Source organism: Anastrepha ludens, chromosome 3, assembly GCF_028408465.1.
Source record: "Anastrepha ludens isolate Willacy chromosome 3, idAnaLude1.1, whole genome shotgun sequence".
In the NCBI taxonomy this organism is placed as follows: domain Eukaryota; kingdom Metazoa; phylum Arthropoda; class Insecta; order Diptera; family Tephritidae; genus Anastrepha; species Anastrepha ludens.
This window is the reverse complement of record NC_071499.1, coordinates 99,525,715-99,550,503: the sequence shown is the minus strand read 5'-3', so window position 1 is coordinate 99,550,503 and position 24,789 is coordinate 99,525,715. Positions and strand designations below refer to the sequence as shown.

At 37.0% G+C, this 24,789-nt stretch overlaps 1 protein-coding gene across 1 annotated transcript in view; it reads left to right on the top strand.

Annotated features, from left to right (window-relative positions):
* LOC128858592 (E3 ubiquitin-protein ligase HUWE1) overlaps positions 1–24,531 on the top strand; it is a 62,559-nt gene extending 38,028 nt beyond the window's left edge. The window contains exons 6-12 of the mRNA XM_054094991.1: positions 721–10,803; positions 18,050–18,439; positions 18,511–18,699; positions 18,763–19,084; positions 19,175–19,340; positions 19,417–19,607; positions 24,277–24,531. Coding sequence (XP_053950966.1) covers positions 721–10,803; positions 18,050–18,439; positions 18,511–18,699; positions 18,763–19,084; positions 19,175–19,340; positions 19,417–19,607; positions 24,277–24,379 — 11,444 coding nt within the window. The 3' untranslated portion in view covers positions 24,380–24,531. The remainder of the gene's footprint in view (positions 1–720; positions 10,804–18,049; positions 18,440–18,510; positions 18,700–18,762; positions 19,085–19,174; positions 19,341–19,416; positions 19,608–24,276) is intronic.
* Positions 24,532–24,789: the final 258 nt, after the last annotated feature.

Genomic DNA, 24,789 nt, shown 5'->3' with positions numbered 1-24,789 from the left:
TCCTTGAATGTGTTGCGCCTTTTCTTTATTAAAAAAAGTACATTCGTTATTTGGAGAAAATGCACAACACCGTTTGGGGATACAGTTATCCAAAGTCAACGAGAGTTTGACTTGAACTTTAAATTCAATAAATTAATTAAAATTTGATGAGCTGTAAAAGTGGGACCAAACTTTTTTCTCAAATGTTTGAAATTTTGAAATCTGGATCTATATTATAATTATATTGACTACTATATTGGCGGCCGCGGTAACCGAATGGGTTGGTGCGCGACTACCGTGGATTTAGAGAGAATGTATGTTCGAATCTCGGTGAATCTCCAAAATAAAGAAAAACATTTTTCGAATAGCGGTCGCCCCTCGGCAGACAATGAAACTGTAGGTCCCTCCATTTGTGGAACAACATGAAGACGCACACCACAAGGAGGAGGAGCTCGGCCAAACACTCAAGAAGGGTGTACGTGCCAATTATATGTACTTATACATATACTAAATAAAAAAACTTACAAAAAAAATTGCCAAAATTGTATAATATAAATTTATTTCCCTATAAATATAGTCAAACCTAAAATATATCCATAGTTACTGAAATGGTTGGTGGAGCTCAGCCAAACACCCCAAAAAGGGTGTTAGCGCCAATTATATTATATATTATATACCTATGTATATACCAATTAGATATTATATATATATATACTGAAAATGTTTTCCCCTGCTTTTTAGATATATTTTCAGAACAAGGAAATGGAGACAATGCACAACCTGAAACATTCGAAGATAATACAGTTTGCATGAGAAGAAGTGAACTGCAAGGGGGATCAAGAATTGATAATAGAATATCGAGTGAAACATTTTCGGCACAATTATCTGTAAATGAATTGGATGGTAAAAAACTGGCATGTGTCACTCAAAGAGCAGCTTTATTGAAATCTATGCTCAATTTTCTAAAAAAGTCTATTCAAGATCATGCACATTTTAACGGTATGCGTAATATAATGGAAAGTTCGTTGCCAAAATCGTTGCAGCATATAATTTCGAATGCAGAATATTACGGTCCGTCATTATTTTTACTAGCTACTGATGTGGTTACAGTATATGTTTTCAATGAACCATCATTATTATCATCTTTACAAGAAACTGGATTAACAAATGTAATTCTTCGCTCATTGTTACAAAAAGAAGTCCCTGCAACAAGAGAGATATTGGGTTCGTTGCCAAATATATTTTCAGCGCTTTGTCTAAATGAACGTGGACTAATGGAATTTATGTCCTATGATCCTTTTGATAAGTTCTTGAGAGTATTGCTTTCGCCAGATTACTTAGTAGCTATGCGTAGGCGCCGATCATCCGACCCATTAGGTGATACATCAACGAATTTAGGTAATGCAATGGACGACCTTATGAAACACCATCCTTATTTACGCACAGATGCGATAGAGGCCATCGTACGTTTACTTCATGAACTGGTTCGATTTGGATCTGACTCAAAATATATATGCTGGCGTGCTCACAAAGACAACAGTAGTTCTGTTGCTAACACAATCAATCCGAGCAACCAACAAAGCGCCAATACTGATGGCACACTCGAAATAAGATGTAATGAAAATGATAGCAGTGGTGAAGATGATGAAGATGATGATGAAATGTCATCTGCCTCCCAACAACAACAAAGGCAAAATAGAGCAACAATAGAACAGCAAGTGCAAGTCCGGTCAAATCATGAGCGAGAAGCAATACCTTTAATCGATTACATATTAAACGTTATGAAATTTATTGACGCAATATTCAGTAATAGCTCAAATGGGGATCACTGTCGAGAATTTGTGGTGCATGGGGGCTTACAACCTCTACTTCGTTTGCTTTCATTGGCAAATTTACCAATTGACTCACCGGTATCCACAACAGCGCAGGCCGTTGCTAATGTGTGTAAATCTATTTTGAATTTGGCTCATGAGACGACAGTAATAGATATAGCTCTTGAAGAACTATCAAAAATAATAGATAATCTAAAACCGCTTATTCTAAATTTCAATTTTCCTGGGGGAAGCATACTTTTACATGAATTAATTGCTTGTCCAAAATTAGATGACGGATTTTCGACCGCTGATTACACCCCACTTCTACATAATATGAGTTCCGTTCATGGATACGTAGTTCTCTTGGTTCATTTATGCCGAAATGCCTCTAGTGATATGCGGGTAACTTTACTAAGCCGTTGGGGAAAAAATTCTGGCACTGGCTTACAACTATTGCAAAGCCTGGTTAGGCTTTATATATCATTGGTATGGGAGAGTACCATTTTGTTAAGTCTTTGCTCTGATGAAATGTCAGAATCCGGATTATATGAAGCATCACTTACTGAACAAACAAGCGATGCTGAAAAAGAGGAATCAACGCCGAAAATGGAAAAATTAAGTTCGATTAAATCTAAAATGAAGGCTGATGATCAACTACGATATATAAAGTCATTGCTAGCAGCCTCTTCCCGTTTAGGGCGTGCGCTAGCAGAGCTTTTTGGAACCTTGGTGAAGCTCTCCGTTGGTACACCACAAGCCCGACAGAGACGAAGTAATGATTATTCAGCAACCAGTACAAACAATAAGATTCCCACTGCTGACGCCAAGGAAATCGCCCGTGTACTTAGTTCTATTCTAGTAAATGGATTCAGCCATGAAGATAACGTATCGAAACCAGCGCCAAAGCTGAAGCTTACTTTCCTCATATGCTCTGTGGGCTTTACTGGACCGATGCTTTTTGATGACAAACGCAGTTGTTTCCACTTAATGATCTCACAATTTTGTGAAGAAAATGGTTTAAGGGCATTTTTTGATATGTTTTATTGGGCATTATCGCTAGATAACAACCCAAATTCATTTGGATTTGCCCACTGCTTGGAGTTGGGGAATATTCTGCAAAATGCCCCAAGTGATACTAACGAATATCCTGTGGGAACTGGAGAATTCATAGATGCATGGTTGCAGTTGCTTGAAAAAATGGTAAATCCCCGAGGGATTCTTGACTCGCCCTATACTTTGTCTGCAAAAGGTGCTCATAATTCCGAAACGATTGATTTTGAGCCTATATTTTATTTAATACAAATGCATCAACTGGCTATGCATGTTGTTAGGCGGATCTGGAAGCGTAAACCTATTCTGAATTATGGCGTATCTATAACTGAAACTATTATGGCAATATTAAAGCATATAATCAAGTCGTACAATATGATATGCAGTCGTTATAAATCGCGTATAGACGAGATTCAAAATGCTGATAAATTACTTGAACAACGAAAGAAATCTACAAAATCTTCAGATGAAGCATATTTAAATGCTAGTCATTTTAAAGTACTGACTGATATGGGTTTTGGACAACAACACGTCTTGGATGCTCTGAGAAGCACTCGCTCACTGGAGCAAGCAACAGAATTTCTGCTTAACCATCCAGAAGCAACCACTACTGAAACTCAAACTATTGAAAGTATTTCAATGCCACAATCTCAGTCCTCTGGCGCTGACATGGATATTGACGTTGACTCGGCCTCAACTTCGGGATCAAATTCTAACAGAACTAATGTAACAAAAGTAAACTCAAAATATAAGCAATATGGTAGTTTTCGCGATGTTGGACTTTTACCAAGTGATATATTTAATCAGTTTTGTAATGAAGTATTTGAGAGAGTATTTGCTTTTATGGAATATTTGCCCGAAACCGTTAACACTGGCACACAGCTTTTGTCTGCACTATATCGGCAAAATAATCAACAAAATAAACGCGAGTTTATGATGAATCTTGTAAAGGGTGTTACTGAGTGCATGGATGAAATAATTAACATCATAAGAAATGAAAAGGTTACAAATACATCTCAATTAGAAAATATTTTTTTCGGAGAAATTTCGACGAAACTTTTAATACGTCTCAAAGTATCTACAATACTTTTAGATGAAAATTATAGTGATATTCGTAGAGAGTTTTGCGCTATTGTCTCACAAGAAAAATCTATGCATGTTATGGTAAATTTACTATACGAGACTGAAGCTTTACTTAAGGAACAGACATTGGTTGGTGTCAAACCACAAGCTCCTCAATGGTTGCAAAATTTCATAGAATTTATTGATGCCATTGATAACGTGTGTATAATATTACAGCGACGGGAAAATATGCGTGCTGTATGCAGTGATAAATGGAGGTGGTATGATGTGTCGACGGGTAAATGGAATTCATATACCGAATCGAATAATAATTTGATTAAAAATGCGTTTGCACTGGGAGAAAAATCTCAAGCGATCAATATAGGACGACAACGATATACAGTTAATTTCAATTGTATGACACAAGTAAGTGAAGCATCAGGAAGTCATAGACCTGTATTGCCAGATTTAAAAATATCAGAAGCTATTTGCTCACTTAAAAATGGTAATGCCAATACAAAAACGGAAAGCATTCTTACTCGCTGCATAAGATCTAAAAATGGTGGTGAAGGCGTCATTTATAAAGATGAACTAGTTTGCCTTCGTTCCCTAACTAATTTGTCATACTGTAAAAAAGATTCCGAACCAGAGAAAAGTGTTGACCATACCAACGAAACCGACCTTCAACCAACGTCGGTTGCCTCATTGGAAGAAGGGCAAAGAAAAATAAAATTAAAAAATACCGCAAAAATATCTTCTAAAAAGGGTCCAGCAGGGTTTTCAAAACATAGCAAAAAGATTATATTGCACGAAGAATTGGTTGGATTATCTCGCGAAAATTGTACTGACATAATAGCCTGCCTTGTTCACTTACTTAGACCGGAATTAATGGTGGATTTCGAAACCAAACTATCTATTATGAAACTTTGTGCACGTTTAACAAAAGATTATGAAAATGCGAAAGCTTTCGTTAAGAATGGTGGAGTATCACTACTGCTTAAGATGCGTCAAACTTGCGGAATGATGGGATTTCCTACGTATGCGATTGTTATAATTCGTCATGTTCTTGAAGCCCCGTCAGTTTTACAAGAAGCCATTGAAAGGATTTTGGTTGCCCGTTCATCGGCTACCGTCCCAGTTGGGCATCGTGATCTTGTGTATTTATTCACACAAGTATCTTCAGCGGTAGCGAGACATCCTACTATATTCCTTACCGCTGCCAAACAGTCATTGCAAGCAGACAATGCAATGAGCTCGAACTTCCCTATGGATGAATCAAGGTTTCTCGTGAAATCTCAAACACATAATAAATCGATTGATACTTTTCCTAGCACTTTTCCAAAACCAAACGAAGAATCATCGGAAGAAACTGTGAAGGAGCTATTACGAGCAATAGTACAGCCTTGCATTCATTATGGTGGGGTATCTACAACGGAAGATCAGGATGACTGCATGACAAAGATGCAGGAGTCTCCTTCAGTACAATTAGATAAATCTCAGCTGAAACCATCTTCATCAAAAAAATGTACGGATAGCGTCGACATAAATCCATGTTGCTGTAGTTGGCATATTCCATCTACAAGTCACACACATCAAAAACCTATACTTCCGCGATCGACTTTATTAAAAATATTAGCTGACGCAGTGAGATCCTATCAGAGCTTAGTTCCAAAAATTATTGTAGAATATACATACACACCGACGGATAGTCCTTTAATCACAAAATCGCAGTCATGTGTTTCTTTTATTCTTGATAATTTTCTGCCAATCACTAAGCGTCAACAGGATCCGGAAGTGAGTATGATGTCAAGAGTTCTTCTATCGTCACTATCAGATTGTGCGAGCCAACCACCGGTCCAGTCTAAGTTGGTCGAAGAGGTACACGAAGCAATAGTGCGTACTCTGACCGAGCCTAATTATACGGAAAAACATATTCGTTTACAAGTTCTGATTGGCTTGATACCCATAATGATTGAGAGCCCAATGCTTTCTAATAAGGTGCATTTACAACGCAATAATATGTACAGAATTTTATTGCGACACGGAGTAATGACTGATTTAGCAAAGCTTGCACAATATAAAGACTTGTCGAATTCTAATACATTGACCACATTTCATTCAACTTTACGTCCAATGGAAATCTTATTAAGGCTTACTATAACTCCTGGAACTTTATCTTCAAGGAGAATATTTTTCGGAACGCCACCGAATGGTGGCAATGCAGTTGTGAATCGTCGACTATATCCGAGACTAACATCACGCACCGCCAACGATAGCTCTGGATCTGTCGGTAGTGAACATGTTCTTCGTGATATTATTAGAAACGTTCTGTCTGACCGTAGACAGGCATTTGATTTCATTTTAAACGGTGAAGACATATTTTTAGACTCCGAAGATCCAACCAACTCTATGGCAACTGGTCATGATGAAACTGAAGATAGTGACCGTGAATCACATCTTCTGACTTCAACAAATTTACGACCTCAAATCAATTTTGATCAACTTTGGGATGATCTTTTGCAAAATGGAAACGTAGCATTTTTAGGTCGTAGTTCTGATTCAAATAATGGACCTTCTGATGGTAATAGAATGGATACAAGAATTAACCGATCTGATGCGAACCAAGTTGGAAACACTGAAGGTGGGGTTAGTGGTGGTAGTGATGGTGCATCAACTTCATCAGAACTTGTTGCAGCAGTTGTAGACAATTCAACATCCTTGCTGGGTGAAGTTAGTACAAGTGAATCTGAATCTGATTCAAATGCTTCTACAGAAAATGAACGAAATGATGAGGATGAAGATGAGGACGATGATGAAGATGGTAATGAAGAAGACGTAGAAGACCATAGTGAAACAGATGCAGACGAAGAAACCCGCCAGTTTATTGAAGTTTTCGACCACATTTATGAACCAGAATCTTCCGAAACAGCTTCAAATGATGCTGATGATGAAGCATCGGAAGTTAGTGGCAGAAGTGGCGAACAAGCAGTCAATGGATCGGATGCCGATGACGAAACTTCGGAAGTTAGTGGTAGAAGCGGAGAACAAGTGGTCAATGTTAGTAATATTCTTAATGTAGAAAATAGAATATTGAATTCTCTTGAAAGTCGAGAACCTCGTGTAGGACGTCAAAATGATATTTTGTTATCAGAACCCGTTTCACGAGGTAGTGGCCAATTATCAGCAGGTGCTCCCAACAACTTAGTTACCCCATCTTTTGCTGAAAATAATGTAACAAATAGAGAAGAAAGTTCAGTTCGCACAAATCCCTCATCTGTTTGGGTTGCACCAAGGCTTGGTTCAATACGGGGAGATACAAATTATACAATGAATACTGAATTAAGAAGCATTTCCACAACAAATCAGGAGCGAAATCAAACTAATACGACGGTATATGTTGGTTCAGTAAATAACGTCAATCAGACTACGTCTATCGGAGGTTTTATACAAAGGCGAGAATCTACTAGGCGTTTAATTTTGTTAGATCAGCAATATTGTACGTTAATGCCATCGTTTAATAATCCGACTGAAGAAGGGCAACTTGATATATTTAATCAAGATAGCTTACATTGGTGGCTTGAAGAAGCAAAACATCTTGATTTGGAATCTCAAACAGATGCATGTTTATATGTTGCACATCTTTTAATACCGTTTTTAATTAGATCATTCAAAGACGCCCAAAGAGCGAAAACAACAGAACAGCCAGTTTCTACCACAACTTACAATTCTCCTAATCGTCGGAGTGCCATACCTGTATTTATTCAACAATCAACTAATTCGAGTAGTGGACCTAGTAACACTTCGTCTGCTAATGAAACAACTACAGAAAGAAATGAAAATACTGCTTTATCCACGGACGTACCAGACATACAAGATCAACATGATCAAATATCAAATGATGATGTAGGCGAACTTGAATATTCGAGTGAAGAAGAAAATCCAACTATCTTAGTAACGAATGAGGATGAAAATATACAGGATGTCGAAGACGATTTCGAAGGCAGACAAGATGAAGGTAATGCCAATTTGAATCCAACTGTTTTGAGCGAAGATGTTAACTCGGCTTTTGATACTCAACTTGGCGATGAAATGCCATCTGAGTTGGATCAACAAACTTCAGAAAATATGGACAATTTAGTTTCCCAAGCATCGGAACTTTTTTCTGCGATTGAATCAGTTGACATATCTTCTGATAATATTGTACTGGAAGATATTGAAGATGTTGCTGTTTCAAATCGAGAGGTCGATGTTCCATCCATCGAAGAACAGTCAACTGATGATCCCTCCACTGCAACGTCGAGCATAGCTCCTCCTTCCGCAATGAATGCAGAGGTCCGAGCAGCGCTGGGGGATTTACAAGTACCAGAGGGTGTGGATCCCTCATTTTTAGCCGCATTGCCAGCTGAAATGCGAGAAGAAGTTATAAATGAGCATTTGAGGATGCAACGCATACGTCAAAGAGCACAACAGAATGCAATTCAAGTTGCCCACGATTCGTTAATTGAAGTTAACCCAGAATTTTTAGCTGCTTTACCACCAAATATTCAAACAGAGGTTTTAATGCAACAAAGAATCGAGCAACAACGTCAAGCTGCTTCGACAGCAAATCCTGACGACCCCGTTGATACAGCGGCTTTCTTCCAAAACTTACCAGAATCTTTAAGGCAAGCAATTCTTACGGACATGGAAGAATCACAAATTGCCAGTTTACCCCCAGATCTTGCGGCGGAAGCCCAATATTTACGGCGCGATTGGGAAAGTAGAAACGGTCCTAATGTTGATACACCACACGTACTCCGACGTTTCCCATCCTCTTTACAAAACCTCACCGATGATTCGAGATGGCATTCTAACTCGATATGGTATGAAGCGCATGGTGCTCAGCAAGCTCAACATCACCAGCATACGACAATAGTACATCAACATCAGCAACAGATACATGGCAAGCCTATTGCACTGCTTTTCATGGAGGATGATAATAATATGCTGGATCCAGATTGTCTGGCAACTATACTGCTCTTTTTATTTACCGAAGACACAAAAATTAATTACACTCGGTTTCATCGCGTAATACGAAACTTATGCTATCATGCCTCAACAAGATCTTGGATTATAAATGCTTTGATAAGTATTATACAAAAAACGAGCGAAGAGAAAGCACCAGATTCTGAGCTATCTATTGTCAAGCCACATTGGTTGAATCTAAGAGTAGATGCAGCTTTTGGTTACAAGTCGAATGTATTTATAATAAATGAAATACAACAGAAAAGCATTGATCATAATTCGGCTTCTTCCTATAACATAAGTATAAATCCGCAAGCAGCACAAATGGTAGTCAAAAATTGCTTAGATTTGCTGTTTGTATTAGCAAGACACTTTCCTAGAAGTTTCGTGCCATTTAAGCACGATCAGAAGAAAAAACCTGAGCCAGCTACCGAATCAAATGAAAACTGCAGAAATGCGTCAGGATCCAGTGGAATCAGTTCCGGAAATATAACAGAAGCGGATAGAGATGTTCCAATAATAGAATCGAACATGCAACGCAACTGTTTTTCGAATGTTGGTAAGCCTGCTCAAAAGACTTCTGATATAAAACTAGATGAAGGTCCATCAACATCAAAGGCAGCAGCCATTCGCGGACAAAAAAATAGCTCAACTGGAGCAAAAAGTAAACATGGCAAGAAAATTTCATATAACACCAATAGTAAACAGTTTTGGGATGTTCTTTTAAAAATCGATTTGCATACTCCACAGCGGCTCATGAACATGCAGGATTTCCCACTTATATCTTATCCACGATGGGAGTGGGAGGAACCAAATCAGGATTTTCAATCATTTAATGATACACCATTTTCAAAACTACTAGAAATGCTACCATACAAAGTGATATGTCGATCTCCACAACTTACTGACATGCTTGTTAAATTGTTAGCTTCTCTTAGTAGTGAACTTCCAAAGGAAAGTGACTTAGAAGAAAACAAGTTGAGTCATAAAACCTTTGAAGTTGATGAAAGTTATAATGGCATAGTAACTAATGTTGAATCAAAACCAAAGGAGGAATCACCTACCAGTACCGAAGCAAAGCAATATTGTGTTGGCTATCGTGTGAAAAACAAATTATATTCGAAAAACTTCTCACAATTGCAGTTGGTAACTGAAGTATTAACACATCAATGTGGAACCGTTGACGGACTCGATAACATATCTAAACTTATTGTTAACTTAAGTCAGTGTTCCCAAGCATCGAATGCTATGTTTATGGAGTACTTGTGTTCAGCAGTATTCGGTTTAGCAAAAGAAGTTCGTTTGGCCATACAAAACTTACTTGATGAGATTCGATCCTACAAAGTTCATAATAAACTCGAAAAAGACACAAAATGTGATGCAACCCACAGCAAAGTTGTACTCGAGGGAGTTATGCAAAACCGTTTTACGTCAGAAAATGTTATTATTTCGGCGCCAAGCAAATTTAAACCTTCATGTGAACTGCAACTACCGTCAATCAAAAAATTGCTTTCACCTTCATCAGCTCAACTATACTTTTTAAAAACGCTTAAAATATTCATACAAGTTCGCGAGATTTTTTATTCCGAAGACTCTATAGTCATGGATTGTACGAACAAAATGCCTACGCTTAGTCAAATAATATCTCTACAAGATCTCTGGAATACTCTGAGTGAATGTTTAATAGCTTTGGAGGAGTCAAAGGACGAGTATGCCGTACTTGTATTGCAACCAACAGTGGAAGCATTTTTCTTAATTCATGCCACGAACAAGAAAAATGAAAATAAAACAGGATCTAATTCCGAATCACAAGGTCCTATATTAGACGCAATAGATGAAACTAATGTCAATACCCGCCCGGCTACTTTAAGTGTAAATAGCAGTGATAATTCGGGTAAGTGAAAATTATCCCTGTACATTGTTTTATACATGTTTTTAGAATATAGGAAAAAAATTATTTGTTCTCACACATTTTCTCCTGGCAACCGCTGAAATTGTTTCAAACTTAGTGGGTTGACAATTTGGCAATTTCGCTGTAGCCGAATAATTTGTGCGTCACTACCATTCGGTAGTGCCCGTGATCGAAACCCGAAAAATACATCCATTTCAAATGTTCAGGAAAGTAATTGTAAAATAACGAAATAACAAATAATGTTTTAAGCTAATTTTTTTTTGTTTCCTACATCAACTAGGATGTCGAGTTCAAATGTAAATTCAAAAGCAAATTTTTTGTATTCGTAGATTTTTAGTGATAAACCTAAATACTCTTAGCCTAAGTATAGTTTAACTCCAAAAAGTTCACTTTAATTCGTTGTTGCAGAGTTGAAAACTCAGTCACTGTTTTTCAACCTCGCTGCCGTTGTAGTAAGTTGTTGCGCATGCAAAACTGATTGATTTACGTTTGGTTTGCATACATAACGTATTGCATATTTGTTTTTATATCTTTGATTTTTTGCTTTACGTTTTGTTTTTAGTTTATAAGCGGAATAGTTGAATTTTAATGGTCAGCAGGCTTTTCCACAATTATTAAAATTAGAATTTCAGAACTTTACATGAATAGTATGAACCGTTGGCGAATGCGTATGTTCGCTTGATGTCATACGGCTGCAATTTCGTTGCAAGAGGAAAGGGAAGGATGGTACTTAAACCAATCGCGTATTATAGTAGAATTTGTTCGGCACAGAAATAATGTGGATTAGAGGTTTTATCAGTAGTTGAGGGATGTGACCGTTTTCCAACATATTTGTTATTGAAACAGTTTACGGATGTCTTAGATTACTTAAATTAAAGCAAAATCATCTATGATTCTGCGTATTGTCAGGTGGATTTTGATAATTATCACAGTTGCGAATTAGAATGTCTGGCTTGTAGAGAATGAGGTATTACACTCAGGGGAAACCATTTACGGTTTTGACCGACTGTAGCGCTATTCGAAGGATAATGACAGAGCGCGAATTAGTTCCCCGCATTTCTGGATGATGGCTCCTTATGTAAAACTACGAGATAAAACTCGATCGTCGAGCAGGTATGTTGATGCTTTGAGTAAGCTGTTGCCGTGACAACCATATGGTAGTGCCTGGCTTCGAAATCCTGTGTGAGCATGAAACACCAAATGATAGAAAACGTTTTTTCTAATAGTGGTCGCCCCTCGCAAACCTCCGAGTGTATTATTGCCTTGAAAGGTCTCTATAAAAGTCCAGAAAACTTTTACAATGCATACGGCGAATCAATCAAAACGAATAGCAAATTAATTTTATAAAGTTTAAAATTTATCAGTTGCGAAAATATAAATAGCGTAATATTACGCAAAGGTGGTCAACACTGTAGACTGTATTTATTTTCAACTCTCAAGTTAATATATTGTATTATATATTGGGTTGGCAACTAAGTAATGGCGGATTTTTTTTTTAGAAAATCAAAGACAATTTTTTCATGGAACTAAATAATTTTATACTGTAATGTATTGCCCATTTTGATCAATGGCCTTTTGCCATCTTTCAGGCAGCATCATAATCCCACGTTCATAAAACTTCTGGTTTTTATTAACAAAAAACTGAATCAGGTACGATTTGACATCATCATCATTATTGCAATATTTACCATTAAAGGAGTTTTGTAAAGATCGGAACAAAAATTAATTGCAAGGTCAGGACTATATGGTGGATGTGGCAAAACATCCCAACCAAGCTCCAACAATTTTTGCCGAGTGGCCAAAGATGTGTGCAACCTTACATTGTCACAATGGAATACAATACTTTTTCGATTTGTCAATTCGGGCGGCTTTTCTTCAACTGCGTTGTTTAATTTCGTTAGTTGTTCAGAATTGATAGTTCGGTTGGGTGGTTAAAAAAAAAACAATTCCCGGTACTTTTTTGACAGAATGTATGTACCATTGTAATGCATGCGAAGGAGTAATACTTACTTATTTTCTGAATAGCGGGACGAATGATTCCTCTCGAAGTTTTTATGACGATTACTCGAACTCGCGGATCCTTTCCTGGTATGGCATCTATCACACGACCTATTTGCCATCGTTGTTGTGGCGCATTGATCTCGTGCATTAAAACCATAGCGTCTTTTGCAATGTTTGCGTTGTGTGTTCATTGTGTTCGCTCGTGAAATTCGTTTATTTAGTCGCGTGACTCCCGCTTCCAAAATATTTGATCGATGGCTGTGATTTAAGTCCATTTGTTGATGTGATTGATGTTGTCTGTTATTGTCACTGCTCACTCCGGAATAGATTTTAGCGCACTGCCAGTTATAAAGTGACCTGGAGTCAGAGCTTCATAGTCGTTGAGATCAGAAGAAAGAGGTGATATAGGCCGCGAATTAAGAACAGCTTCTATTTCCACTAAAACTGTCGTGAGCTCCTCGTATGAAAGTTTGGCATTCTTGATGCTGCGGTTCAGATGTCTCTTGGCCGATTTCATAGCAGCCTCTCAAATGCTGCCAAAATGAGGTGCTCTAAGGAAGCAAATTGAAAGTTAACAAATTCGGTAGCGCAATACTTAATATGGTATCTTGGTTTCCTTTTTTGAATAGAAAAGCCTTCAGTTCAGCGAGTTTGCGGCAAGCACCGACCAAGTTCATTGTACTATCGCTTTCGCGGAAGGCCTCTCCGTCTAATCATTCGATTAAGCGATGCCATTCGCAAAGGCATCTTTGGTTAGATCAGACACGATCTCTATATTGTCGTTGTTGTTGTAGCAGTAATATACGCGGTCGTCTTCGTCTAACTCTTCTAAACGTAGGCCTAGGAAACATGCTGTTTCGACAGGTTGGTTCCAGAGGGAGAGGGGTGTTAGATGAGTAGGTTTTAAAGGGTATGTGAAAAGCTCCGTCCATCGCATCTCTTGGATGGCAGTGATGTCAGCTTTTACTCTCACGAGGATATCAACCAGCCGGGCAGAGGCACCTTCCCCATTAAGTGTGTATGCCCTCAAATCGTATTCCTTATTTCGTTTGCAGGGGTCGTCATCAGTAAAGGTAGTTCTCATCCGAGGTTTTGTTGCTGTTTTCATTCAAACCCAGCGCACAACCAACAATCCTGGAATGTTTCGCCTTCTCACTTTGGCTCACTCCTGAACGGGTGTTCGGAATCTGCTCAGAGGACACTTGGGCTAATCCGGGGAGTTGTGAGCTGCTTGAACCATATGCAGAAGAATCGTCCTGGCCACTCCCAAGTGAATGGCGATCAGAAACTTTCCCCATTTGCGTGGACTTCTACACATGGAACCATCCTGCATTCTTATCAACTGTTAGGGCAGAATTACCAAAGTATGGTGATGTTATTTAAAATAATTTTCATATATAATGTGATTTCAGTAAGAAAAAGCAATGCTGGAAATATGTTTCAAACTGAATACGGTTAAGTAGACAGATATATAATTTTACAGACTAGAACAACGCGAACAAAATTATTGAAACTTATTATGAAAATGGTCGATCTTTAAGAACAACATATCGCAAAATTCGTGACTTTTTTGGTGGAAATGATAGTCCGAATAAGTCGACAATGCGTTATGATGAGATCATAAAAGACTCAGGTTACAATTCCAATTTTTTCAAAATTCTTACGTTGGTCAGAGCTGGGCTACACATGTCGCTCTTAAGTTTTACAGAGGCTTCGTGAGGTCAAAAATTGAGTACTGCAGAACTACCACGGCGCATGCCAAAAAACCCCCATCAAGAGGATCAAAAATTTTGTGAAAAGCTTTATTAGAAGTCGTCTTGGAGTTCCTTCTTCCCCAGAAGTTTATTGTCACTGATACGCTATCAGTGTGCAAAAAAATTTTATGTGGAGGAGCTAAAGGCTATTTATCTGGGGATATTTATCCGTAATCTTCTTGACGGTTTTCAAATTCTTGCTTACAAATGCCTGAGTGAATGCCAATACGGTTGGTTGTGGCATTGTTAATAAGGTCAATAATTCATAATACTTTTTTAAGCTTGAGATGCATACACCTTTCACTTTTGGTGAACTGTGAGCACTAATCAGGATTCTTGATATCGTGATTGCTCGTATGAAAGGATTTGTATTTTTACAGACAATTTAACGGCTTTCAGTCTGTAAAATCAGTCTCGAACAACTGTTGTTTCTCTATCTTTAATCGCAAAATTCTTGAGTATGGGTTTCTCAGTGTGTATGTAGTTTTGAAGTCTGGTAATGTCGGTATCGGTTTAAAGAACGGGCTAAATTGGCTACAAAGAAAGCAATCGACTGTGGTTCCATTGTGTGTGTAAATTTACCTGTTGAAGAAGCACTGAAAAATATGGGCAATACAATATTCAGATTGGTATTCTGGCTTTTGCATCCTAGTCTGTTTGCTAGACTAAATGAAGAGGCTCTGCCAGTGAACCCATTGTTTTACATGTGCAAATTCAAAGTTAATGAAATCAAAAGAATTAACCGGATTTTGACTGGGAAAAAATACGATGCTGTCTATCTTTGTAGAATAAATGCTAGCAATACCGATCTCTGTTCTTGTGGCAAAATTAACTCCTACATCCACCACTGTCTATTTTTGAGCACATAAGAAACAAACAAACCTCTTTTCAGAACTGTTCGGACATTGATTCTATAATATTTTCAAAAATAAGATACTTGCCAATTTTATTTTGTTTTTAAATGAATCTAACTGTTCTTTTTGAATGTAAGTCGCAATTTTTCAGAAAACTACTACTTTTATATACTAGAAGTAGTTAATTTTCAATACCAAACGTGAGCTCATTAAATGGCTTTTGAATCACAGCCAAAGTGTTTTGTTATCTTCTTATTGATCTTTAAGTATGAAATTCGATTTCTTTTGCATGACCACCGCGTGCACGTTTTACGAAGTCCAATCGTTGAACCCAATTTTCGACCACTCTTTTGCATAAATCGGCCGAAATTCCAGCAATTTCTCGTTCAATATTGGCTCTGAGCTCACAAATCGTCGCCGGCTTGTTACTGTAGACCAATGACTTCACATAACCCCAAAGAAAATAGTCTAGAGGCGTCAAATCACACGAGCGCGGCGGCCATTCGACCGGTCCATTTCTGGAAATAATGCGCTCATCGAACTTACTCTTCAACAAATCAATTGTAGCGTGTGCTGTGTGGCTTGTGGCCCCGTCCTGTTGAAACCACATGTCGTCTAAGTCCATACCATTCAATTGCGGCCAAAAATAATCGTTTAACATGTCGCTGTATCGATTTCCATTTACAGTAACGTGGCGATCGTTCTCGTCAACGAAAAAATATGGGCCAATTACGCTGCCGGCATGTAAACCGCACCAATCAGTGATTTTTTCGGGATGCAACGGTGCCTCATGAATCACGTGTGGATTGCTTTCTGCCCAGTAACGCATATTTTGCTTGTTGACAGAGCCATTGAGCCAAAAGTGAGCTTCATCACTGAAGATGATTTTTCGACTTTAAACTTTCTTAACAGAACACGCATTTTTATAATAAAATTCAATGATTTGCTAGCGTTGCTCAAGTGTGTAGCATTCCATGATGAAATGTATACTAATGAAGTTTACAAATGACAAGCGAAAAAGAGGTGGTCTGTAAAGTCGGTTTACTGACGATAGTTTAACGTGATAACGTCATAAGAAAATGCTGATTGAATGGTTGCATTTTTCAAAAGAAAATGTTAATTTTATTTGTTTGATAGATATTTTGTATGGGTATAGAGAATGAGTTAACATTAACATAACATAATATACTTTAACATAACATAACATAACATAACATAACACAACATAACACAACATAACATAACATAACATAACATAACATAACATAACATAACATAACATAACATAACATAACATAACATAACACAACATAACATAATATAACATAATATAACATAACATAACATAACATAACAAATTACCCCGTATTAAAGCACTTATCAACAGCTTTCATTTGATATCCATATTGTACAAACACATTCTAGGGTCCACGTTTTGGTCTCTATCTCGAGACCCTAGTCACGGAGCGGATGGAAATACTCTGAACTAAAGCATTCACCAACAGCTTCCATTTGATACCCATATTGTACATACACATCCGTAGGTTACCCGGGTCCACGTTTTGACCTATATCTCGAGACCCTGTCTACCAATAGGTATCCAAACTATACGGAAACCATCTTCAATACCTCCTTAACAATGTGTGTAAGTTTGGTTTAATTCGGTGCAAAGACACGGCGGGTCCACGTTTTGGCATATATTTCCAGACCCTAGTCATCAATAGGTATGAAAATTACCCCGTATTAAAGCACTTATCAACAGCTTTCATTTGATACCCATATTGTACATACACAGCCAAAGGTTACCCGGGTCCACGTTTTGACCTATATCTCGAGACCCCAGTCACGGAGCGGCATGCAAAATACTCTGTACTAAAGCATTCACCAACAGCTTCAATTTGATATCCATATTGTACAAACACATTCTAGGGTCCACGTTTTGGTCTCTATCTCGAGACCCTAGTCACGGAGCGGCATGAAAAATACTCTGGACTAAAGCATTCACCAACAGCTTCCATTTGATACCCATATTGTACATACACATCCGAAGGTTACCCGGGTCCACGTTTTGACCTATATCTCGAGCCCTATTTCCAAAATAAAATATAATCCATGTTACTCGTGGAGGATGTAGCTTTCGAATGGTGAAAGAATTTGCAGTTCATTCAATGCAATGAGCAAGGTAACTACATATGAGCAAGGTAACACTAATGAGCAAGGTAACACTAATGAGCAAGGTAACACTAAAGAGCAAGGTAACACTAATGAGCAAGGTAACACTAAAGAGCAAGGTAACACTAAAGAGCAAGGTAACACTAATGAGCAAGGTAACACTAAAGAGCAAGGTAACACTAATGAGCAAGGTAACGACACATTTTTTCGTGCGTGCAGCCTGTTAAATCGAATTATAAGACGTTATCACGTCAAAAATAAAAAATATTGCGTCGTTCGTCCTCCCTATCGGAAAAAAGTTGAAGCGCACCTATTGAAAAACGCTATAATAGTCGATGCCCCATTGATACTATTACTCTGATCAAATCGGATCCAAGTTTAACTTGTCTATGACGTATTATAATAACAATAAATAGATTTTGCCAATATTAATAAATCTCCTTTCAGATACAACTGAAATACAATCGGAATCTGCAGACCCTATACGCAAATGGAGCATGCGCGCAAACCCACCAGAAGTGCAGCAAAAATTAGACAAGGAAAACTTTCTACTTTTTGCAGAAAAACATCGAACAGTACTTAATCAGATACTTCGTCAATCTCCAATTCATTTATCGGATGGGCCATTTGCTGTTTTGGTGGATCACACTCGTATTCTTGATTTTGATGTGAAAAGAAAATATTTCCAGACTGAGCTCGAGCGAATTGATGAAGGTGTACGTCGTGAAGAAAACACTGTTAGTGTACGCCGTGTCACCGTGTTTGAAGACTCGTTCCGAGTATTGTATCGTTTAGGGCCCGAAGAATGGAAAAATCGCTTTTACATAGTTTTTGAAGGTAAATATTAATAGAATAAGACACATTAATATTTTTTTATTATATATATGTATATACTTTTACATTCATAGATGAAGAAGGTCAGGATGCGGGTGGTCTACTAAGGGAGTGGTACGTCATTATCTCAAGGGAAATTTTCAATCCTATGTACGCTCTATTTTGCGTCTCACCAGGAGATAGAGTGACTTATATGATAAATCCGTCAAGTCATGCTAATCCTAACCATTTGAGTTATTTCAAATTCGTTGGCCGTGTAATAGGTATACATATAAATTTTACATTTTTAAATCGATTTTTGAAATATAAAAGTTGTTGTATTATAGCAAAGGCAATACATGATAACAAGTTACTTGAGTGTTATTTTACTCGGTCGTTTTATAAGCACATCCTCGGAAAGCAAGTGAAATACACCGACATGGAGTCTCAAGATTACGAATTTTATAAGGGACTAGATTATCTAATGAAGAACGATATATCGACTCTAGGTTACGAGCTAACATTTTCTACTGAAATACAGGAATTCGGTGTTACTCAGGTGCGAGATCTCATTCCGAATGGTCGTAATATTGCAGTAAATGAAGAAAACAAATTTGATTATGTCCAGCTAGTTTGTCAACTTAAAATGAGCGGTTCAATTCGTCAACAGTAAGTTTTGAATAGATTCGTTTACGTATCTTCTTTTGCAAGCATATAAATAAGTTTATATTTCAATAAATTTGTACTCTAAATTTAAAGATTGGATGCATTCCTCGAAGGGTTTTATGATATTATACCGAAACATTTAATTTCAATATTCAATGAGCAGGAACTAGAACTACTTATATCTGGTTTGCCTGACATCGATATTGAAGACCTTAGAGCAAACACAGAATACCATAAATATACTTCGAAATCATTGCAGGTAATATTAGCTAGTAATAGGTTCATACTCTTCTGCCAAACAATCCATAATCTTGTTTTATAATATTATCTTGCAGATACAATGGTTCTGGAGAGCTTTGCGCAGTTTTGATCAAGCTGATAGAGCTAAATTTTTGCAATTTGTTACTGGAACGTCAAAAGTACCCCTGCAAGGATTTGGGTCTTTAGAAGGCATGAACGGTATTCAGAGGTTCCAAATTCATCGTGATGATCGATCAACTGATAGATTGCCATGTGCGCATACTTGGTAAGAGCATAATATCTAAATTTTCATATATTTTTTAAATCCTCATCTTCGAATATGTTGAGTACTAGTATTTTTAAACCGTAGTTTATTTCTACTTAAACACCACCGTATGGGTGTACCACCCTCTCCTTTAAGGATCACGTAATTCGTTTGTTTTTTGTGAATTTTTTTATGAACAGTGTGAAATTGATTAAAATTGTAATACTTTGTAGCAAATGTCTGCAGCGGTGATATCCGACACCATTATCGGATAATAGTCAGCATAAGATACCAGTGTGACTCCTTCTGGTCGCTGGAGGAACTTAGATATGTACAAGTTGAAAGCGTAAAAGGACAACATTCTGCGGTACACCTTGCTTTATCCTCCTATGTTTTGAGTTTTGATCTTGAAAGATGGCTGACCACTCAAATAGTTCGCGGACCATCTCTTCAGTCCCGACGGGAGGGTCGACTGTAGTATATCATCTAGTAGCGTGGAGTGTCTGACTGTGTCGAAAGGCTTCTTCAGGTTCAGCGCTACTAGCACAGTTCTCTTGTAAGGGGGGTTTCGGTTTTGGTTTTTGTGTGTATGGTGGTGAGGGCTGTGATAGTACTGTACATTCGGCGGAATCCTTTTAGGGGTTTTCAACATCAGAATGTTAAGTCCATCAGAGCCTTGCTTGTTAGATGGCCACCCGGACTTCATCGCTAGAGAAAGTAAGTTGGGCACTATTGTTGGGCAGTTTGTGCAGCCTTCTGGTAGCACGATGCAATAAGATTTGCCGAGTAAAATAGCTCGCATATCTCTTCGGGTCCGACGAGGTGCAACCGCTAAAAGTGATTGCCACCATGTCATTTTACTTCGTCGGATTCGATAGGGCCTTCTGCTGACCAGAGTTTATTCACAATAGTGATGAAGTTGAAGGTCTTCAGGTGTTCTTCTCGTTTTATCCGGTTATGTTGGGTGACCAGTTGCCGAATCTCCAAATTGAGATCCCTTATTCGGAAATCCTCGGGATCGGGCTGGTGTAGATGGGAAATTGGGATGATGGTCCCGGATCCTTCCAGCAATAATGAAGCGACCCGCAGGAGCAGCGGTCACCTTGTGGAATGCACGTTCTCCTACGCGCACCTCGGTGGATGGGAATGTCCTCAGTGAATGCCGCGAAACCGTCCCAATGAGCTTTAACCAAGTTAACATAGGTCCAGGGATTCGCGGAAACAAAGTCAGCAGGTCTTTCGTTCGAGACGATAATGGGCAAGTAGTAGGCAGGTCAGCTGCTGCAATTGCTACATTACAATTTAGGATAGCTGTTACATTTTACACAGAACAGTTATTTTAGCATACGAGAATTGATATTTAATTTAATAGGTCAATTGGTCGGATTGGAAACGTCGTAAAGTTCTTCTTTCACGTTGTCAGAGTGTATTGACTTCTTTGTTTTTGTGCTGGTTTATTTCGTTAAAATGTCTTGTTAATATCGCTTTTATTTCTTCGTTGATTGATGGTATATTCAACGTTGTATGGATGACATAATTTTTTGTGTACCTATCGGACATTGTTATTATACGTGAGATGTTTGATTGTTGTCGTCGTACTTTGTTAATGTGAGTTCTTTTTGCAGTTCCCCACACTTGAAGTCCGTACGTCCAGATTGGTTTAATGACCGCGTTGAATTTCTACCTACTAGCCAATGTAATTGTCGAAATTTTTCCTTTATTTGTTTTTGAAATGATCTTTCCAAGTTAATTGTTGCTATAGTTGAATTAGTTTCATCTGGGAGTGGTATTTCAGAGTGAATACTTGTCATTGTAATTAATGTAGAAGCATCGATCAGTTAGGTAGCTCTTGATAATTATTATAATAGTCCAGTGGTAATATTGTCCTAATTTTATGCAAAAGGCCTTTGTGCCAATCTTTATCAAAAGCTTTTGCGACGTCCAAAAATACAGCAACGCCGTATCATTTATTTCCCATGTCTGAAATTATGGTTTGTGTAACTCGATGTATTTGTTGGATAGTTGAATGTTTTTTTCGAAAACTGATGATCTGGAATGATATTTTTCGTGTCAAGTATTGGGGTAATTCTGTCATGTAAAAGTTTTTCTGCAATTTTAGATATAGTCGGAAGTAGGCTTATAGGTCGATATGAAGTTAGAGCTGTTGGGTTTGTATCCGGTTTTGGTAGCGCAATGATTTCTGCGACTTTCCATACTTTTGGGAAGTATTGTAAGCGGAATATACCGTTAAACACGTTTCTAAGAAATATGTAAGCCTCAATTGGTAGCTCCATAAGTGATTTATCTCGCAGCATATCATATCCGGGTGGTTTTTTATGTTTACTTCTAGTTTTGATGCACAATATCACTTCTTGTGTGCTTGTCTTTCTTATTTTTGTGATGGTATCAGTATTAACATTACTAATCGTGCCAATTTATTAATGTTCGTCTTTCGATAGGACTTTTTCGAAATAATTTCCCAATGTCGTTGCTTTTTCATCATTTGTAAAAGCTCATGTGTTGTCATCTTTTCTTAGTAGGGGTTTATGCTTTATCTGGTTTTTAAGTTTTTTTGTACATTTCCACAAGGAATAATTTTAAATTAAATATTAAATTTTTTAAATATTTTTTAATTTCCTTATTTTTTATGTCATATAAACAACTGTGTGTTAGTTTTCCCCTTTGCTCCATTGACGCTTGTAATAACAATTTAAATTCTCTCTTTAAATCTATAAGCAGGTGGGCTTCCGAAAATGGATTACTCTTTAATCCAGATAAATCTCAGTGCATCACTATATAAAAGAAAATAGTAAAACTAAAAGTTTGGTAAAATAATGTTGTGTTACACTCTTAAAAATCTAGGAGTAATATATAAATATATTGAATAGAACTTTGACATGGAGTAACCAAACATTTAGCGGTATAGATAAAATATATGATATGCTGCTAATATTCCCGTTTACGTATTTTAACACATGAGCTGATAAGTCCCGGGCCTAACACATTAATGGCACTAGTTTTATTGCACTCTCCTCTTTTTCATTTAGTACTAACCTTTATAGCCCTAAAAAGACAGGCTGTTAAAATTTCGTGGTTTTATTCATTAGTTCATGAATTATTGTGCTAAGAGTGACGCTAATTTTTGTTATTTTCAAAACAATGGATGAAAACGATTTTCTAGTTAAAATTTCTTGATAGGAGAAAATACCGTTCAAACGAATCAATGGCTTCAAAAGTGTTATAGGGACTCCACTCTATAAGAAACAACAGTAAAATGATGGTGTGCTGACTTCTAACGTGGTTGGAGAGACGCCGATGATGCAGTGGACGTCCAAATGAGGCGGTAACACCAGAAAACATCAAAAAACTCAAGCAACGTAAAACCGTTTGGAATGATGACAAAATTACATGAAAATGCTCGCCGGTGAGAAATTTCGCTCGAATGAAAAGGTTATCGTTGAAACTAAGGTCTGCTTTGAAGCAAAAGATAAATCGTTCTACAAAAGTGGTATTGAAATGTTAGAGCGGCGCTAGAGTGATTGCGGTTTTCTTGATGGAAATTACGTTGATGAATAATGCTACAATACGTTTACACCAAAAAATCGTGTTTTCTTTGTTAGGTCCGGGACTTTTCAGCCCATGTGTTAGTTGCCTTAAAATATCGTTATTTTGTAAATGAACGCAAATACTTTGTATTCTCTGTCCACTTGGGGAACACTTTACTCCTAAATATTATATATTAAGTATTTTTGCTTGCTGTGCTTCAGACAGGAATTGTTTCATTAATGTCGAATATTGCTGAAGGTACTCTGCGAACTTTTGTTGTTTTTTCCTCCTCTACATCTCACCTTGCACCTTTTCTTCTCTCAATTAGTGTAAGTAGTGGTACTTTTAACATTTCTCTCACTTGGACCACTTTTAATATTTGTTACTATTAATTTTTGTTTAATAATTCAAGGTTCAATTGTTAATTTAATATATGTAATCTAATTTGTTTGACTAACATTGGAAAATAAACATTGAAAATACGTTCCAAAACTTTATTAGAATATGCTGAGTCGAATGAGTTTGTTCGTTTCTACCACTTGGTAGTGCCAGGTTCGATACCCATTGTCCGATACCCAAATCATAGAAAAAAATTTTGTTTATGATGGTGGTCATCCCTCTGCAGGCAATGGCAAATGGTATTTGCGCCATGAAAAAGCTCCTCAAAATAGCCCATCTGCAGTTCGAAAGGGGCATAAAACCTCCTCCTGAATTAAAAAAAATATATATATATAAATTTAGAAAATTTATAGAATGTTAGAATAATCTTAACATTCTATAAATATTTCAAATTTATATTTATTATTTTTTTTTTTTTTTGAGCAGCTTTCTTAGGCAGAAATGTTTTCGAGGTGTGCTACTATCTGCCGAAAGGCGATTGCTATTAGAAACAACTTTAAATTTAGTATCGATAATCCATACTTTTTTGCGTTTTTTAAGTATTGAATTAAAGTAAGTTGAAAGGTTGCAGTTCCTTTGACAACTTTATTGGTAATTTATTTAAATTAGAATATTGTACAAAATTTTACGAAAAAAGAAATATTTTAAGATTTAAAGTGTTTATATGCATACAAATATTTATAGCAAAATGTACTACTAACAAAATTTTGTACTTACTAAAAATTTTCTTTTTACATCTTTACAGTTTTAATCAGTTGGACTTGCCAATGTACAAGTCGTATGAGAAATTACGCAGCAGTCTTCTTAAAGCGATTCACGAGTGTTCGGAAGGATTTGGTTTTGCTTAAACTCCTAATATTTAAACTTAATAAAATATCATGTTTCATTATAACATTTTGTCGGCTGGTACATGAATTCAGAACGTGACTTAAATTTATGTACCGTTAAAATGATTCCAAATAAAGATCGGAAGATGTTCGTAAAATTACCCTGTAAAGTAGGCTTAGGTTTTATTAGTTGAACTCAAACAAGTTTTTTAGACGATCATTCAACATAAGTTCGTTGGTCTCTTAATTACTTGAGACACATATTAAAAAATGTGTTCAAACTTGAATTCATTCTAACTATAATACATTGTTGTTTAAAATTTATTTTGGAAATATCTTTTCATATAATTCAAGCCAATTTTGGAATTTTTTTTTTTTAATTTCATTCTTCATCTTCAATAATGAAATATATATACTATATGCGAGGAAAC